Source organism: Apodemus sylvaticus, chromosome 15, assembly GCF_947179515.1.
Source record: "Apodemus sylvaticus chromosome 15, mApoSyl1.1, whole genome shotgun sequence".
Taxonomy (NCBI): domain Eukaryota; kingdom Metazoa; phylum Chordata; class Mammalia; order Rodentia; family Muridae; genus Apodemus; species Apodemus sylvaticus.
The window spans coordinates 9417378-9433997 of record NC_067486.1 but is presented as its reverse complement, the minus strand read 5'-3'; the positions used below and the strand labels follow the sequence as shown (position 1 = coordinate 9433997).

The 16620-nt window shown below is 39.0% G+C and overlaps 2 protein-coding genes across 2 annotated transcripts; one reads left to right on the top strand and one right to left on the bottom strand.

Annotated features, from left to right (window-relative positions):
• Positions 1–5663: 5663 nt before the first annotated feature.
• Positions 5664–6263, bottom strand: LOC127666295 (keratin-associated protein 13-1-like). Its single transcript, XM_052159098.1, has one exon. The coding sequence runs from the start codon at positions 6261–6263 to the stop codon at positions 5664–5666; it is 600 nt and encodes a 199-aa protein (XP_052015058.1).
• Positions 6264–15273: 9010 nt separating this feature from the next.
• On the top strand, positions 15274–15795 carry LOC127666293 (keratin-associated protein 13-1-like). Its single transcript, XM_052159097.1, has one exon. It carries the CDS (start codon positions 15274–15276, stop codon positions 15793–15795), a length of 522 nt encoding a protein of 173 aa, XP_052015057.1.
• The last annotated feature ends 825 nt before the right edge of the window (positions 15796–16620 follow it).

Here is a 16620-nt window from a genome sequence, read left to right as displayed (position 1 = left end):
CAGAACCAAGCGGGGGCAGGGTCACTCAGGGTCTTATGTGCAGACACTCAGGTAAGCAGTTTGGGGATCAAATTAACATTATAATACAAGCAGCATCAGGCCAAACCCACTACACACCTAGACTGCACACCTAGATAACATACTTTTCCAAGATTCAGGGACCACCCTTAGTTAAGGAGCTATGCACAGTTTGGAGAAGAGGAGCAGTCAATCTTCTTAAAGTATATAGCTTCTGGTTAGCAAAACATGCACTGGTGGATACCTCTCCACAGACAAGTACGAGCAGCACAACTTGAGTCAGTAAGTTACTAAATTGAAGAAGACAAGTGGTAACAAACATAGGAAGGATAAAGATGTGGGAATGGTTCTGAGAACAGCTTATGGGAGCAACTTGGATTCACATAGTTTGAGGAACATTTGGAAAGTTTCAGAATTGTTCATCCCAGAATCTGATCCACAGGGTGGGCGGGGGCGGGGTGTGATTTTCCTTTTCCTCATCAATTTTCATCTTTCATTGGTTGAAGATGTGTAATTTACTAGATTCTCATAACTTCGTCTTCACTTACCACAATGCGATAATTAATATGTTGAGATGTATGGCCAGGTAAGCATTATGTACACTGCAGATAAGATGCTATTTATGGAAGGTACATTAGCAAATCATTATATTTTCTTCCATAGCCTAGCCTCTGGCCATCTGATATATATATATTCCATTTAACATTTAGATGTATGAGAAAGAGAATGTAGGGTCAGGATTTCAGAAACTCTTGTATGTGGTCACCTGAAGCTGGGCTGAGGAAAGAAGCTTTGATGTGAGTGCTCAGGGCTTGATATCATTTCTACCTTCAGATACAAGGATCTGGGCAGTCTGCGAAAGTCTTGTCTGTTGGATGTGGAGATGCATTGTCTCTCTGTGCCTAGATCTAGGAAGATAAGGAGGGTGTGGACTGAGATCTAGGAATCTGGGTGTACCTTCCCTGTCAGCTCTAGGACCTGGAGCCCTTACTTGTAAGTGCCTAGGGAGGACCAAGCAGGGGAAAGTTGGGTTGTAGGGTTGGTGTCTGAGGACCCCTTACCTGGTGGTGCCTGGCCAGACACCTACATTAAGAAGCATATGGATTCTTCATGAACTTTAGTTCCCTGTTCTTTTCTAAACCATTACAAACATACAACTGCTTGTGTAATCAAGGAATGTTTAGGATTTCTACTAATCTATTGACTCTGTCTTAAAACAATAAACAGTAAATACAAAAATATATTTTATGTTATGGAAAGAGCTACTTGGCTTAAACTTATTTCCTTCAAAAACATTATTATTAACTATTATCTGTTATTATACCAAATACAAAATTGACAGGAGAATATTTGGTGTTATCTTAGCAGGAAATTATTGGTAAAGCAGAGTACTAAGACATTACTTCTTAATTAAAATATTAATAATAATGATAATACTGTTGTCTGAGGACTCAGATTTTGTCATCGGTATGGTCAATATCAAGTGCTTTTTTTACAAAAAGATTTAATGAAATTTACAATACTGAATTGGTCAAACTTTCTTTGCCATCTCATCAACACAAATCAGACTGGTTTGGGTCAGTCAGACAGAAGGAGAATGACCAGTGATGAATTGTAGAAGACCGTTGGAACAGAACAATATTATAATGGGAAAGAAAATCAATAGAGGGTTGTGGGATAAAGATTCAGAATCTGGCATAGAATGTACAGCTCATTGAAACACAGAACAGGTATATGCTTTGTTTTAGAAAACGAATTTAATTTTAACTTAAAAACAAATAAAAAGAGAGAAATATAAACATGCAACATACAGGGATGAAGGCAGGAACTGGCAAGCTAAGAAAAATTTCTGTGAACATAACTTAGTATAGCTACATTTTTTACAATGTTTTAAAATTGATCTTTGCTGAAATAGAGCAATTCAGTTGGAAATAAAATTGTCATAAATATATTTCATATCCAACATAATATAATATATCAATATATTATATAATAACAATCAAATCTATATTAAGACATAGCACATTTATTTCCCTCTCCGCCTTCAATTTTATTGGAAAGAACACATGATTTTGATCACACTGATGAGTAAATCTGACTGATGAAACAATGATGATTTAAATAAAGAAGACATGCCATAGCATGGGAATTTACTAGGAATTTATTAATAAGATGTCATCAACTATTTTCCTATCATTCATTCATTCTGCAAAATAATAGATGATAGTTAAGAAAAATGTTTTTGAAATAAATTATCTTAGGTTACATAGGGATCTTTCTTTAAGTCCATAATTATATTTTTATTTTTATTATGGATTCTTTGCATACGAATAATGGGCTAAATGCAACACATTAAATCTGTCTGTTGTATGAAGTGGTTCTATAATAGAAACTCCAAAAAATCCTGACTACATTTCAAGTTGCAGTTTTTTTAGAAATATGTTGAGAAATAAAAATTGAAATTACTCTGAGATTACCCACTATACCCATCAGTATGGCTAATATAAAAAAGTCAATTGACAGTACATGCTGGCCAGAATGTGGAGCGTGGGCAACACTACTTCATTACTGGTGGGAATGCAAACTTAGACAATCACTTTGGAAATCATTTTGGTGGTTTCTCAGAAAATTTGGAATAGTTCTACCTCAAGACCCAGGTGTACCACGCCTGTACATATATTCAAAAGATGCCCTACCATACCACAAGAACACTTACTCAACTATGTTCATAGCATCTTTATTTGTAATAGCCAGAAACTTGAAACAACATAGATGTCCTTCAACCAAAGAATGTATAAATAAAATGTGGTACAATTATACAATGGAGCACTACCCAGTTATTAAAAACAAGGACATCATGAAATTTGAAGTCAAATGGATGGAACTAGATAAGATCGTCCTGAGTGAGGTAACCCGAATCCAGAAAGACAAAAATGTTATATTCTCACAGAGAACAATGCTACAGTCTACAGACAGAAAGAGGCTAATTAACAAGGAGGGCCCAAGTGGAGAACCATGAATCTCACTGAAAAGGGGAAATAGAATCTGGGATGGATAGAAGGGAGAGGACTGGGAGAAAGAAGGGCAGGGAGGGTAGGGTATAGGTGAGAGTTAAGTTGCAGGGGACAGAGGGAGAGATTTCTGGGAAATAGAACTGAAATCAGCGGGGTTGGGCATCCCTGGGACAAGCTAGAAGCCCTAGGACAATGGAAACTCCCAGAAATCTATGAGGGTGAGCCTAGCTAAGACTTCTAGCAATGGGAGTTATGGAACCTAAAACAGCCACCTCCTAGAACCAGGAAAGCCTTCCTATGGAGAGATTGGGACACCATCCCAGGCATAAAAACTTTAACCCACAATTTGTCCTACCTACAGGATGTGCAGGAGTAAAGATGGAGCAGAAATTAAGGGAATAGTCAACCACTGACCAGTCCAGCTTGAAACCCATGCTACAAGAGAGAGGCCACTCCTGACGCTATTAATGATATTCTGCTATACTTGTAGACAGGAGCACAGCATAGCTATCATCTGAGAGGCTTTACCCAGTAACTGATGGAAAGGATGCAGGGAAACACACCCAAACGTAAGGCTGAGCTTAAGGAATCCTGTGGGTGGTGGAGAGGAAGGATTGTTGGAGCCCAAGGGATCAAGGCCACCACAAGAAAACCTACAGAATCGACCAAGAAGTCCACACAGGGCCCACAGAAACTGAACCATCCAGTGGGGTGCATGCATGAGACTGTCTTAGGCATCTGCACATAAGTAAGAGTTGTGTAGCTTGGTCTTCATGTGGGGCTCCTAGTAGCAGGATCAAGGGCTGTCTCTGACTCTGTTGCCTGACTTTGGATTCCTTTCCTCTAATTGGTCTGCTTTGTAGATCCTCAATAGGAAAGGAAGCTATGTGACTAGACCTACTGCAACTTGATATACCAAGGAGGGTTGATATTCATAGGAATCCTACCCTTTTCTGAGGAGAAAGAGAGGATGGGGAGATGGAGGGGAAGGAAGGTGAGAGGGAGGGACTAGGAGAAGGGAGAGGTGGGAAGCTTCAGTCAAGATTATAAGTTAGATGATGATGATGATGATGATGATGATGATGATGATGATGATGATAATGATGATGATTATGATGATGTTCAGGAAAGAAGAAACAACTGGCATTGCTTTAGAGGTTTGGGTTCTAGTGGGCTCTGATTTACAAACATTGGCAAGTTTCAAAGCCTTTTTGAGTCTCCCTTCCCTCCTGTCTAAAATTTATCAGTATTATTACCATCTGTGCCTCGCATGTCTAAATGTTACATGAAAATTCTTAGGCTCACATTACCTCAGCATTAGAGCATGCTGTCACAGATGACCCAGCCATGACTACAGCGCACACCATCTATGCTTGATTCAATGTCTTTTTCTAAACAGCGTCTTCCCTGCGATGTGAGTAATAGATTCTTGGCTATCTCAAAAATCATGCTAGGCTGATAGAAGTAACCCACTGTCATTCTTGCCTCGCACTTTTATGAGAAGCCAGAAAATTGTATGACTTTATCAGTGAAAGGCAGACTCCAATGAGGAAGTGGTTTTACCTGGGAATCAGATACTAGGATGGATGTGTCTGTAAGTCTTTCTAAATGCCCCAGAAAGTATTTTTGTATTTTATTTATTTTCTTGTAAAATGTTACCTTTTTCTACTAGACTTTTTCCCATTTATTTTTTTTTCTTTTTCTTAACACCCCATAGTACCTGTGATGCATGCTTTCCAGGACCTTACACCAAATGAACTGTACTCAAGACTTTGATGCCAATTCTTTTAAAGTCCAACTAAGATTAATGAATAAAAACTGTGCAATATTTCTGAGGTACCGCAGTGTTGGACTGACTAAAGTTGCACCAGGGCATATCATCAGGAGGTTGCCAGCATAGTTTGAATCCAGATCACTGTGACTATCCATACACAAGTGTGGAAATAAGATGCAGAGATAGTCTTCATATATATGTATATACATACATATGCCAGTGAGTCTGTCCTGATAGTTATTTAAGGATCAATTTTACCTTGACTGAAATGTTAAATACTTGATCTAGGCAATTTAATTTCTCTATATAAACCTCACCTTACATTTTTTATAATAGACTTGCTTTTCATCTTAATTATGTTATTTCATTTGTGAGCAGACATGGATGCCCTAAATCTCACACAGTTTGCACCATCAATGTGCCTGCTGTGCAGATACAAATGATCGTTTTCATAGAATTAACAACTTCAAACAGGAATCCCCAAAATATATGCCACATTATTTCATTATTTGTCCTTTAAATCTAATCATAATACCTCTGTCAGAAATCTGCAAAAGCACACTTAATTAATAACAACAGCAATATTAATATGAGCGTTACACTGAGGTGTCAGGTTGCACAAGTTTATTATGATTAATTTTCCATTGTCACCTGCTGTTGGGTAACAACCAAGGAGCACATACACATGCCAGCATTACTGTCAGAAATGCATAATTTGTGATTATACCCTCATCCCAGGTTCCACCAGAAGCCCAGAAGTTCTTATTAGAAGAACAAGAGGATAGCTATAAGTGAGAGGCTGAAAAACATGGGAATAGGATGCAGACACCCACTTCAATACTGTAGAATGTAGGCAGTTAACAGCTGATTACAGAGAGACATGGATCACAGGTTGGGACACAAAGTGAAGGTTGGTTGCTATTGAAAAGCATGTAGATCGGAAAGCAGAGTGTGGCTGCACAACCCAAAGAAGGGAAAACAGGGACTTCATAATTCATGTTTCTGAAGCCACTGGATCCACAATTCTCTGGGAAGATGATTCTAGATCTGTAGCCTAGGGAATGGTAGTTGCTGGACCCAAAGCCCAGAGAGCCATCATATGTCCCCTGGCAGGGACTGAAGGGTGTGGACCTCCTGGGGTAGAAGCAGGGAATCTGGCAGGGGCTGGGCACCACACAGGAAGTCTGGCAGCTGGTGGGCTCCATGCAGGTCTCCTGGCAGCCACTGTTGAGAGAGGATCCGAGCTGGCAGGTGCTGGGAGAGCAGCTGACGGGCTCAATGCAGGTCTCCTGACAGCCACTGTGCAGGGAAGAGTCCAGCTGGCAGGTACTGGGAGCAGCAGCTGGTAGTGCTGTAGACCAGATAGCTGGGGCAGGAAGAGCCACAGCAGGTTCCTGAGGTGGGCAGCAGCACCTAAGGGAGGGAGGAACATTTCTAGAGCAGCAGTCGCAGGTCATATTGAGAGGAGATGTGATCTCAGCGGGATGTAACTGGGAAGATTCTCAGTTTGAATGTCATCTGTGGAGAACGGAGTTTATATACTCTCTCCAGCAGGTGTGGTGCCTAACAGGGTCATTGTTGTCCTATTTATGGTCTGCATTTTACAAATGTGCAACACACAAATTGATCTGTGGTTATAGTCGCAAGTGAATAGTTTTCTGTACCTTATATTTACAGCTGTTGTAATTTCGTGGTTCTAGCAAAAGACAATGACCTACTGCTGTGTCACAAATACCAAGACTGTTGAACACTCAAGGTCATTTCATCATATCCAGGAAGATTCCTCTTTTTCCTCCTGACATACATTTTTTCTGTGTTTTGTCACAGTCTGTAATGAAGAAATATTTTTCTTTGCATGGCATGGAATAAGAGTAATTTGACAGGCTTTTGTTAAAGAATTGTTAGCATCACTTTGGGCTCTCTATGGAACCTATTGACGATTAACTCCATTGTTACATTTTTTAACTCTGACCCATAATTGTTCCTACCTGAAAGAACTGCAGGGATGGAAATGGAGAGAAGCCTTAGGAAAAGAAGATCCAGAGACAGGTCCAAAGTGGTATCCAGCTCAAGGGGTCGTCCCAAGACCTGACACTATTACTAAGGCTATGGAACACTCACAAAAAGGGACCTATCATGACAGGACTCTGGAAGACCCAACAAGCAGCTGAAAGAGTCAGATGCAGATATTTGCCCCCAACCAATGGACAAAAGTTGTTGATCTAGTTCAGGTCTCAACTAACCTGAACCCCCAAGATCTCTCAAACACTGGACACCAACCATGGAGCATATACCAGCTGATATGAGACCCCAACACATATACAGCAGAGGACTGCCAGATCTCTGTTCAGTCAGAGAAGATACACCTAACCCTCAGGAGACTGAAGGGACCAGGGAGTTTAAGGTCTGCTTTGGTGGTGGGTGGTAGGTGGAGACAACCTCCTGGAGACAGGGGGATGGGAGGAGATATGGGATATGGAGCAGTCGGAAGATGGACCAGGAGGGGGAAATAAAATCTGGAGTGTGAAAGATAAGGAAGGAAGGAAGGAAGGAAGGAAGGAAGGAAGGAAGGAAGGAAGGAAGGAAGGAAGGAAGGAAGGAAGGAAGGAAGAAAATAAAGAAAGAATAGAAGGAAGGAAGGATAGAAGGAAGGAAGGAAGGAAAGAAGGAAGGAAGGAAGGAAGGAAGGAAGAAGGAAAGAAGGAAAGGACAAAAGAAAAAAATGTCTTCAAACATCCTATATTTGCTGTTAAGCATTACCCACTTGTTCCTCCTCCAGTAACTAAGGGACAATAAGAAAAGAGGAGAAGACAAAAGAAAAACAACGAGGAAAAGAAAGATTTAATAACCGTGAACCTAGCAAGAGCGAGGGAGACTGAGAGGAGCAGTGGTAGCCTCACGCGTGCCAGGCTTTGGACCATTCTGATGGAGTTAGGATGGTAAATTCCTGAGAGATGAAAGAAGGAAACATTTTAAATCCAATGCATCTGAAATGATGCTTAAGGTGGCACTGGATTCTCAACTTTGTTTAGCATGGACATTCCTCTTCCAACATCTTTAGACCAGGCTAGCCTTGAACTCAGAAATCCACCTGCTTCTGCCTCCCAAGTGCTGGGATTAAAGGCATTTGCCACCACTGGCTGGTCTCTTCTAACATCTTAAGCCACAGAGCTTTGACTCAATCTGTCCCCTTCTGCTATGATTTTGACAGAAACCTTGGTATTCATGGCTGCTTCTAGGCAAGGACAGAGCCTGAGGAACTCCTAGGGGACTGTGACATCCACATTTAATCAAGGTTTCTCCTGTTACTCTGTAATTACATTGGCTCTGGGTAAGTGTTTAGGCCTTTTATCTCTCTTCTGAAGAATCTAGAGAAGGAAAACCATGTGTGAAGACAAAATTTATCAAGTCTTGCTGGTACCATTTTGAAAATAAAACCTATAGTTAGTGTATATCATGGATGCTGCCTTCCAGACCTTCGAAAACAAGCCAGGAGAGATTAAGCTTCCAAGACAGAAACATGATTTTCCCATGTGCTTTGACTCAAGTATGTGCTAACTTCAGCAATATGCTCTCGTCAAGTTCTTGAGGTTATTCAAGAACAATGCCAATTTACCTAAATGTTCGGGGCTCCAAGGGACCTCACTCACCAACACTCTGAGAAAGGTAAGATATTCCTGGCTCTGGTTTTCATATGTTGTCCAGGAGGGGCATTATCCCCCTGCTATAGAGAAACATCTCTCCCCCACCCCTCCTCTCTCTCTCTCTCTCTCTCTCTCTCTCTCTCTCTCTCTCTCTCTCTCTCTCTGTGTGTGTGTGTGTGTGTGTGTGTGTGTGTGTGTGTGTGTGCAACTTCTACAGTAAATGGTGTTTATATGTGGCTTTTCAAAAGTCTTTAGTTTAGGTTATCTCTTCTCAGAATCTGAATGCAGTAGTAATTGTGTCTTTTGGATTATTGGCATATTGATCATTAAAATACAGCTGAAGACATAGACATAAGCCTACTATCATATAAACATCTGATTTTTCACAAAGAGATCAAAAATACACACTTGAAAAAAGCTAGCATCTTCAAGAATGATACTGATTAAAGTAGAAAGATAAAGGTAGTAGATTAAAACTAGAATATCATCTCTCATCCTGGTCAAAAACACAACTCTAACTATATGAGGTACTCTGGCATACCCTTGAATCTGTTAAAGGAGAGCTTAGGAGCTGTGCTTCAATTTAGGACTTAGGTTTATCTCAATAGAACACCAGTAATGCATTCATTAAGACCAACAATTTACTAATCAAACCTCATAAAACTAAATAAAAAGCTTCTGTGATCAAAGAACCTATCATTTGATTAGAGAGAAAGCCTGTACTGAAAGTTACTCTTAGCTGTACATCTGACAAAGAGGTAGTGTTGATAATATGCAAAGGACTATAAACAAACAAACAAAACAAAACAAAACACCACCAAAGAAACTAAAACTAAAACAAAGAAAGATGGAGAATGGTAATGAATGGAGGGTCTCAGTAGAAGAAGTTATATGGTTAAGAAAAATATTTAATATTTAAATATTTAAAACTTTTCAGCATCTTTAGCCATGAGGGAAAATTAGAACCACTTTGAAATTTTGCCTTACACTATTTAGAATTGCTAACATTTTGAAAAATAACAACAATACAGATATGATTCATGTACAAAGCTATGATTCAAGTGTTGGTAGCATTTAAAACTGGTGCAATCACTGTGGAAATCAATATGAAAGTTCCTTAAAAAGCTAGAAAGAGATCTATCACAGAACCCAGCTACACTACTCTTGGACACGTACCCTATGTACTTTATATCTTACTACTGAGGATATCCGTGAGAATAAAGAGACAGATGCAACTGATTTACTTTACTCACGCGGATCTATTTCCTTTATGGTGAGAATATAACAGACTCCTTGATTACAGTAGTAATTGTATATTTTGGAAAACACTCATTTAGGAAAGAACAAAGAACCAAGACAAAAGATTTCCGATTTTACTAGGCTTTGGCACACATAATTTGGCAAGCCTCAAAGTTCTTTTGAGACCTTTTTTTCCTTTTTCATAACTGTCAATAATCTTTTGTTCTATTGCATATCGGAAAGCTAGATGAAAATTCTTTGTCTCGTATTACTTTATTACACATAGCATGTTGTCATAGATGGCAGGGCACTGAACAGGTAGGTTCACATACATTTTATGAATATTATCTTTCCTAGAGTTTGCCCCATACTTCTTTGGCTATGTACATAGTTATCTCAAAGGTCACACTAGGAAAACAGATGGTCCCACTTGTTCTTCCTCTATTACATAGATATAAGAATTCAGGAAATTACACAATTTCAACCAGTAGAAGACAGAAACTGATGAAGAAATACTTTTCCCTTAGTATCATCAGATACCAAGGTATGTAAATCCCTAGAACACTGCATACCAATTGTGGCTTGTAAAAGCAACTTTAAGACATTTCTTTATAACTTGATTTTATTTATTCTAATAATAACACCTGCCTTTCAAGATCATAGGCTAATTTAACTATTCTCAAGTCTCTGACTTAAATTCTGTCTTGAGACTAAAACTAAGTAATAAAATACCTTCAAGGATATTAGGAAACTTTGTTCCCTGACTGATCGATGGATGCTGAGCCTAGAAGTGTAAGAGATTCCCACAACCTCCTTAACTATGGTGTTTCCACCTAAACATCATTGTGATTTTCCTTCCATGTGGAAAAGAGGTGCAGGGATAATGTTCCAACCATGGAAGTCAGATATATGAGCCAAAGATGGTCCATCTGGAGAATGTATGGCACATTTTCTCACAGCTGAAAATCTACATTTAGGTAATATATTACTTCTTTCCTGTGTATAAACACCTTGAAAATTATATACATTTTCTTGGTTTTGCACCATTTGTTTTTGTCCTAATTAGCTATTTTCTTTGAATCAGTCGAAATTGATGCCCTCCAATCTAGTTCTACTCACTTCCTTTGTGCATAGTCTACAGTTACAAAGGACAGCCCTGCAGGAAGTGGCTACTCTAAATAAGGCACAGAATCCAATACAATGTATGTATTTCCCAGCCAACTTAAGCAAGCATACCTATAGTTAGTCTCTGAAATTTACAAATGCAAAAAATTATGAGCAAAATATTAATAATAGAAGTATGTTGTGGTGTCAGGTTGCAATAGTATTTTTAAAGCTGGTCTTGCATTAGAAACAAATAGCACAGGCATCCATCCATGGTGCAGAAAATAGGTATAATTTGGTTAATCACTTATTTCAGAACCTGCCAGAAATTGAGGATGAGCAAGAAACTGTTAGCAGTAGTAATAATCATGGAAACACTAGATAAGGGGATAGAGACTTTGACTTCAAACCTGTAAGAATATAAGACCTAGTAATTGATGCCACAGAGGTCATTGCCTAAGTTGACTGTAACAAGAGGGTATTTTGGTATAAAACCCCAAATATGTTTGGTAGTTTGGGACATACAACCCATGAAAAGGAAGGCAGGAACTCCACAATCCAGAGATCTGAAACCACCAATTCTCAGCCTCTAGATTATCATCTTCTAGATTCATAGGATCTGGAACAACAGTTCCTTGAACCAAAGGCCAGAAATCCACTGTGAGCTGTTTCATGGGACCTGTAAGTCATGATGTTTCATAACAATAAACACATAGGACCTTGGGAAATTTGGTCATCTAATAGCCATTCCATAGAGAGAAGCCAAGTTGACATATGCTGGGAGATGATGGCAATGCTATAGCCAAGTTACTGGGCTAGGAAGGGACATAGGAGGAGGCTGAGGAGAGCAGGCAGCACTCAGGGGAGTAATCAATGAATACTCCAAAATAGCCTTTTTATGACATGGTGATAGGATGGTAGAAACAACTGAATGTAACTGAGAAGTTTTTGAGTTTAATGTTACCCTGTGGAGAGATGCATCTGTATAATCTCAGCAAGAGATTTAGGACCCAACAGTGTTATCCTTGGCATATTTATGTGGCTTCAGATTTTTAAGTGTGCATCTCAGTAGTAAATCTGTTAATGTAGTTGAGCTTGATCAGGTTTCTTCACAGTGTATTTATACCATACATTATAATTTTGTTGTAGTAAATATAATAAGTTATTCCTGTGAAAAAATGTCATGACTGATTTACACTAACGTTTATTCTGTAATTTCCAGAAGAATCTCGCCCTTTACTCCTGATATGATTTGTATGTATTTTATTGGAAAATATATACATTTATAAAAAAAACTATAGAGCAGTGATTCTCAATCTTGGGTTATGACTCCTTTGGAATCACACATCAGATATCCTGCTAATTAGATACTTAGATTGCAATTCTTAAAATTATCAAAATTGCAATTATAAAATAGCAACAAAATAACTTTATGGTTGGGGGTCACCACCAACATGAGGAACTATATTAAAAGGGTCACAGTATTAGAAAGGTTGAGAACCATTGTTCTAGAAAGTGAATGAACAAAGAAAAAATTTTAAGAAAGGGAAGCTGATGGCCAAAGTTATTACAGAATTGTCACCACGGGCCCTAAACAACCACTTTGACTCTGCATAGATCTCAAGGATTTTTGCTGTTTCTCCTGAGTCTTTTGTTGTAATGCATACGCTTTGATTTTAAACGAATTTTAATTCTAATTTAAAAATCAATAAAATAAAGACTCAAAAATGATCATGCAGTGTGACTGGAGAGATGGCCCAGTAGTTAAGAACGTTGTGTGTTCTTCTAAAGGAACTGTGTTCTCAGCACCCACATGGTGGCTCATACACATGATTGAGTCCAGTTCCAGAAGATGTAAAATCCTCTTCTGGACTCCAATGCACCAGGTAGGCAAATGCTGCAGAGATATGCATTGGGACAAAACACACATGTACATATGTTTCTTTTTAAATAGTGAATCAGAGACAAGGATGAATGCAATGACTGGCAAAATTAGGAACACCTTATTGAATGTTTAGGTAATTTACACTTTTTAAAACAGATTAAAACTCCACTTTGACTGCTACAATCCTGAAGTTTGGTAAAACCCTACTGAGTAGCCTATTCATAACAATCACGAAATTGTCTGCATAGGTTTCTCACTTTATTATATTTGACATGATATTATCTTTAGTCATGATTTGTATCATTTATTATGAATGAGACATAGAACCTTTGTAAAGCTTTATCTTGATCCTAAGAAGCAGAATAGAAATTTAAATTGAGTGCAATAGTAGCACAAATGTTATAGCAATGACCACCACTGTTTGATTGGATTTACAGATTCACACCATGACACTGCTGGAGTGGCCAAGTTGCTGATAGATTCCAAGCCTAGGACGAAATGTATTGCTATTATTCTTGTAAAGGAACATAGCAATAAAGAGACTCCCAAAGATATTGCTGTATCTATGAAGCAGAATGTCATTCAACCTTCATTAGAAAAGCTTCTACTTGTAGTATTGGGAACTGACAGAGACCAACAACTGAACAATATGCAGAGAGTGTAATACTTCAGAGGACTCAGTATGAAATGGAGGTCTTAACTAAGCTCCTGCACTCATAGCTCAGGAATCTATGTGGAATAGGAGACAGAAAGCTTCTAACAGGCGGAGAAGGGATCTCAATAGTGTCTTTCAGACTCATCAGAGTGATGTGTCTGAAATATCAGACTGATATGAGCTCTCAGAGGCCTTAAGAACAAACAAAAGACCTGAACAGGTCCAAACCAGATAAAATTCTAGCATTGAGAAAAGGAAATGGATAAAAAACTCCATCCCATAACCAAGAAGCCATTTGCAATTGCTACCTTTTAGTAAAGGGGGAAAAACAGTCTTTTGCAAAGGAATGTCACCAAGTTTATCAGTCATACTCCAAGGCAGGGAATATTTCCAAGAATAGTTGTCCAACACAAAATGACTTCATACTCCATATTTGTTTGTGTACATGTGTGTGTGCATTGCGTGTATGTGCACCTGTGTGTGTGTGTGTATGTTTGGGTGTGTATACACACTTGCATGCATGTGTGTAGTCTTGGTTTTATTTTGTTTAGTGGGGTTTTTGTCTTATTTTCTTTTGTTGTTTCTTTCTGTCTTTCCTTCCTTTCTGTTTTTCTCTTTCTGGAGTTTTCTTTTCTGAAAGGGTGGGCATGAAATTGGTTGGTTATGGACATAGAGATAAGCTGAGGGAAGAGACATATTGTAATCAAAAGATATCAAATGAAATTTTAACAATAAATTTAGCAAAAAGGGATTTGGGAGTTGGGTTTGACTGATGGATTTGACTGCTGTGGAGAATATGATTTGCATTTCTAATAGACCCTTGACTGATCCTTTTGTTGGGGAGGACACTCACATGAAGACACTTGTTCTGCTTTGTGTCTCATAAAAGCTAAGGCTTTTGGTAATCCCCACCACCCCATTCTTGTACCATAACCATAGGAGACCGTTGATGCTAGATGTACCAGCGTTTCTTGTACCCACCAAGGAACCTCATTTCTGTAGCAGTCTGGTGTGAGTAATCTAGATACTTCTTATGCTACACGGCCATTGTGCTGACATCTCACCCCAGCCCTACAGGACTGCCTCGCACTTAGATGCCTTCCACAGCCCCGGGAGTGTGTAATCAAGCTTCCCTTAACCTCCTCTTCAGTTTTGATTAAAATTATTGAGCACTCACAGAACTACCAGAGATACCTCCATATACTTCTTTGTTTATTATCAAGGATATTCTGAAGGACTCAGCTAAGGACATGCACAGCTACGGTCTGAGATAGGGAACGTTTGCCAGATTTTGTCTCTCTCTTGCAAGACTCAGTATTACTCAGTTTTTCTTTCTCTCTTTTTATTTAAAGTTTTCGTTAGGTAATATCGAGTAATTCACAGAGAATATTTTGAGAATTAAAAAGGATGGTGAGGTGACATTAGGGCTAAACTTCGGTAGGTTCCACGTCAAGCACAAAGGTATGTTTCCAAGTCATTAGAACAGGAACAACAACAACGAATACAAGATACTTACATCCCTTACGTTGTAAAGAAAAAAAAAACATTTTCCTCATAACATCCTTTGACAAAACACACAAAAAGTATGTCAGGAGGAAAAATGATTTTCCTGGACATTATGAAATAATATTTAGTGTAAACTAATCCTGGCATTTCTGACATAGGAGTAGCTCATTGCTCTTTGTTACAATGAACTTACAACAGCCATAAATATACTGTGCAGAGAACTATTCAAAGGCAACTGTAATTACAGAGAAATTTGTGAGATTCACATTTTTTTTAGTTGCACATTCCTAAAGGACAGTCCACAAATAGTACAAGGCTGACACTCTTGGGCACCACACCTCCTCTTGACAGTATATATAAGCCCAGCTCTCCACAGTTAGCATTCAAACTCAGGATCTTCTCAGTTACATCTACTAGAGCTCCTATCTCTCAACATGAGTTGTAACTGCCACTCTGATAACTTGTCTACCTCCTCTAGGAGCTGCCTGTCCATCGCGGGTCCCTCCTGTTGTTCCTCCTGCTCAAGCAACCTGGTCTACACCACTACCAACTGCTCTCCCAGCACCTGCCAGCAGAGCTCCTCTCTCAACAGCAGCTGCCAGGAGACCTGCATTGAGCCCACCAGCTTCCAGAGTTCCTGTGTGGTGTCCAGCCCCTGCCAGGTGCCCTGCTACTACCCGAGGAGCTCCACACCCTGCAGCCCCTGCCCAGGACCCTATGCTGGCTCTAATGGCATTGAGCCTAGCAGCTTCTGCTCTCTGGATTATGGATCTAGAAGATACTACACCATGGGTTGTGGATCCAGTGGTTTTGAATCTCTGAATTATGAAATCTCTGGCTTCCCATTACTGAGTTATGGGTATAGATACTGCTACCCAAACCACCTGGCAGCTAGTATCTGCCAACCATATTATAAACCAACTTGTGGTAATATTCTCTATGGATTCAACTACTGAGACTCTCTCTTCCTTCATGCAATATATAAGCAAAAATCTGTATGCCCTGCAGCCATTGTTTCTGGCTTACACCACCACCCCCCCCCCGCTATCTGTTATTTCTTCCATTAACAGTGTCTGTTTCTTATTCTGCTACTGGGAGATTCTGGAATTTGTGGGTAACTTCTAATTATTCCTTTCTGTCTTTACTATGGAAAAAATGATACATGTAATTTGGTTTTTGTCCAAGAGCAGTTGAAAACTCAAAATTTTAACCTAATAAATGTATGCATTCTGAAACCTCAATGTATTGATCACTTTATAATTAATTTGCTTATGGATTTGCATTCATACTTTGGGGAATTCATTACACCAAGCCACCTTTTTAAATTGTCTTTGAAACATATTTCTATATTTAGTTGCGATCCTCATTTGGAATAAGAAACTATAGGAATTCATGTTTGACACCTGGAGACATGGCTAATTATCACTGAGAATTATTGAAACTGAATAACAGGAATTTTTGCTGATCCAGAGAAACAATGAAATTGGGATGCTGACTATAATTTTTCACATCAAGAATAAGGTATTATATAATTTATAAGTAGGGTCTATGCATAAGCAAAAACTATCTAAGTCTATTAGTATTTGAATGCAGATTTTTTTTTTTTAGGCATGAGAAATATGAGCTTCAGGTAACTCTCTGGACAGATTTGATAGTATAGATGCTGTAATCCCAACCTTTTGTGTTACAGTATCTTTTCTGTGTATTATCAGCACACATATATAAGGAAAATCACAACTATCAGGGGTCAGGACCTGTTGTAGACCCTCTGATGCTTCCAC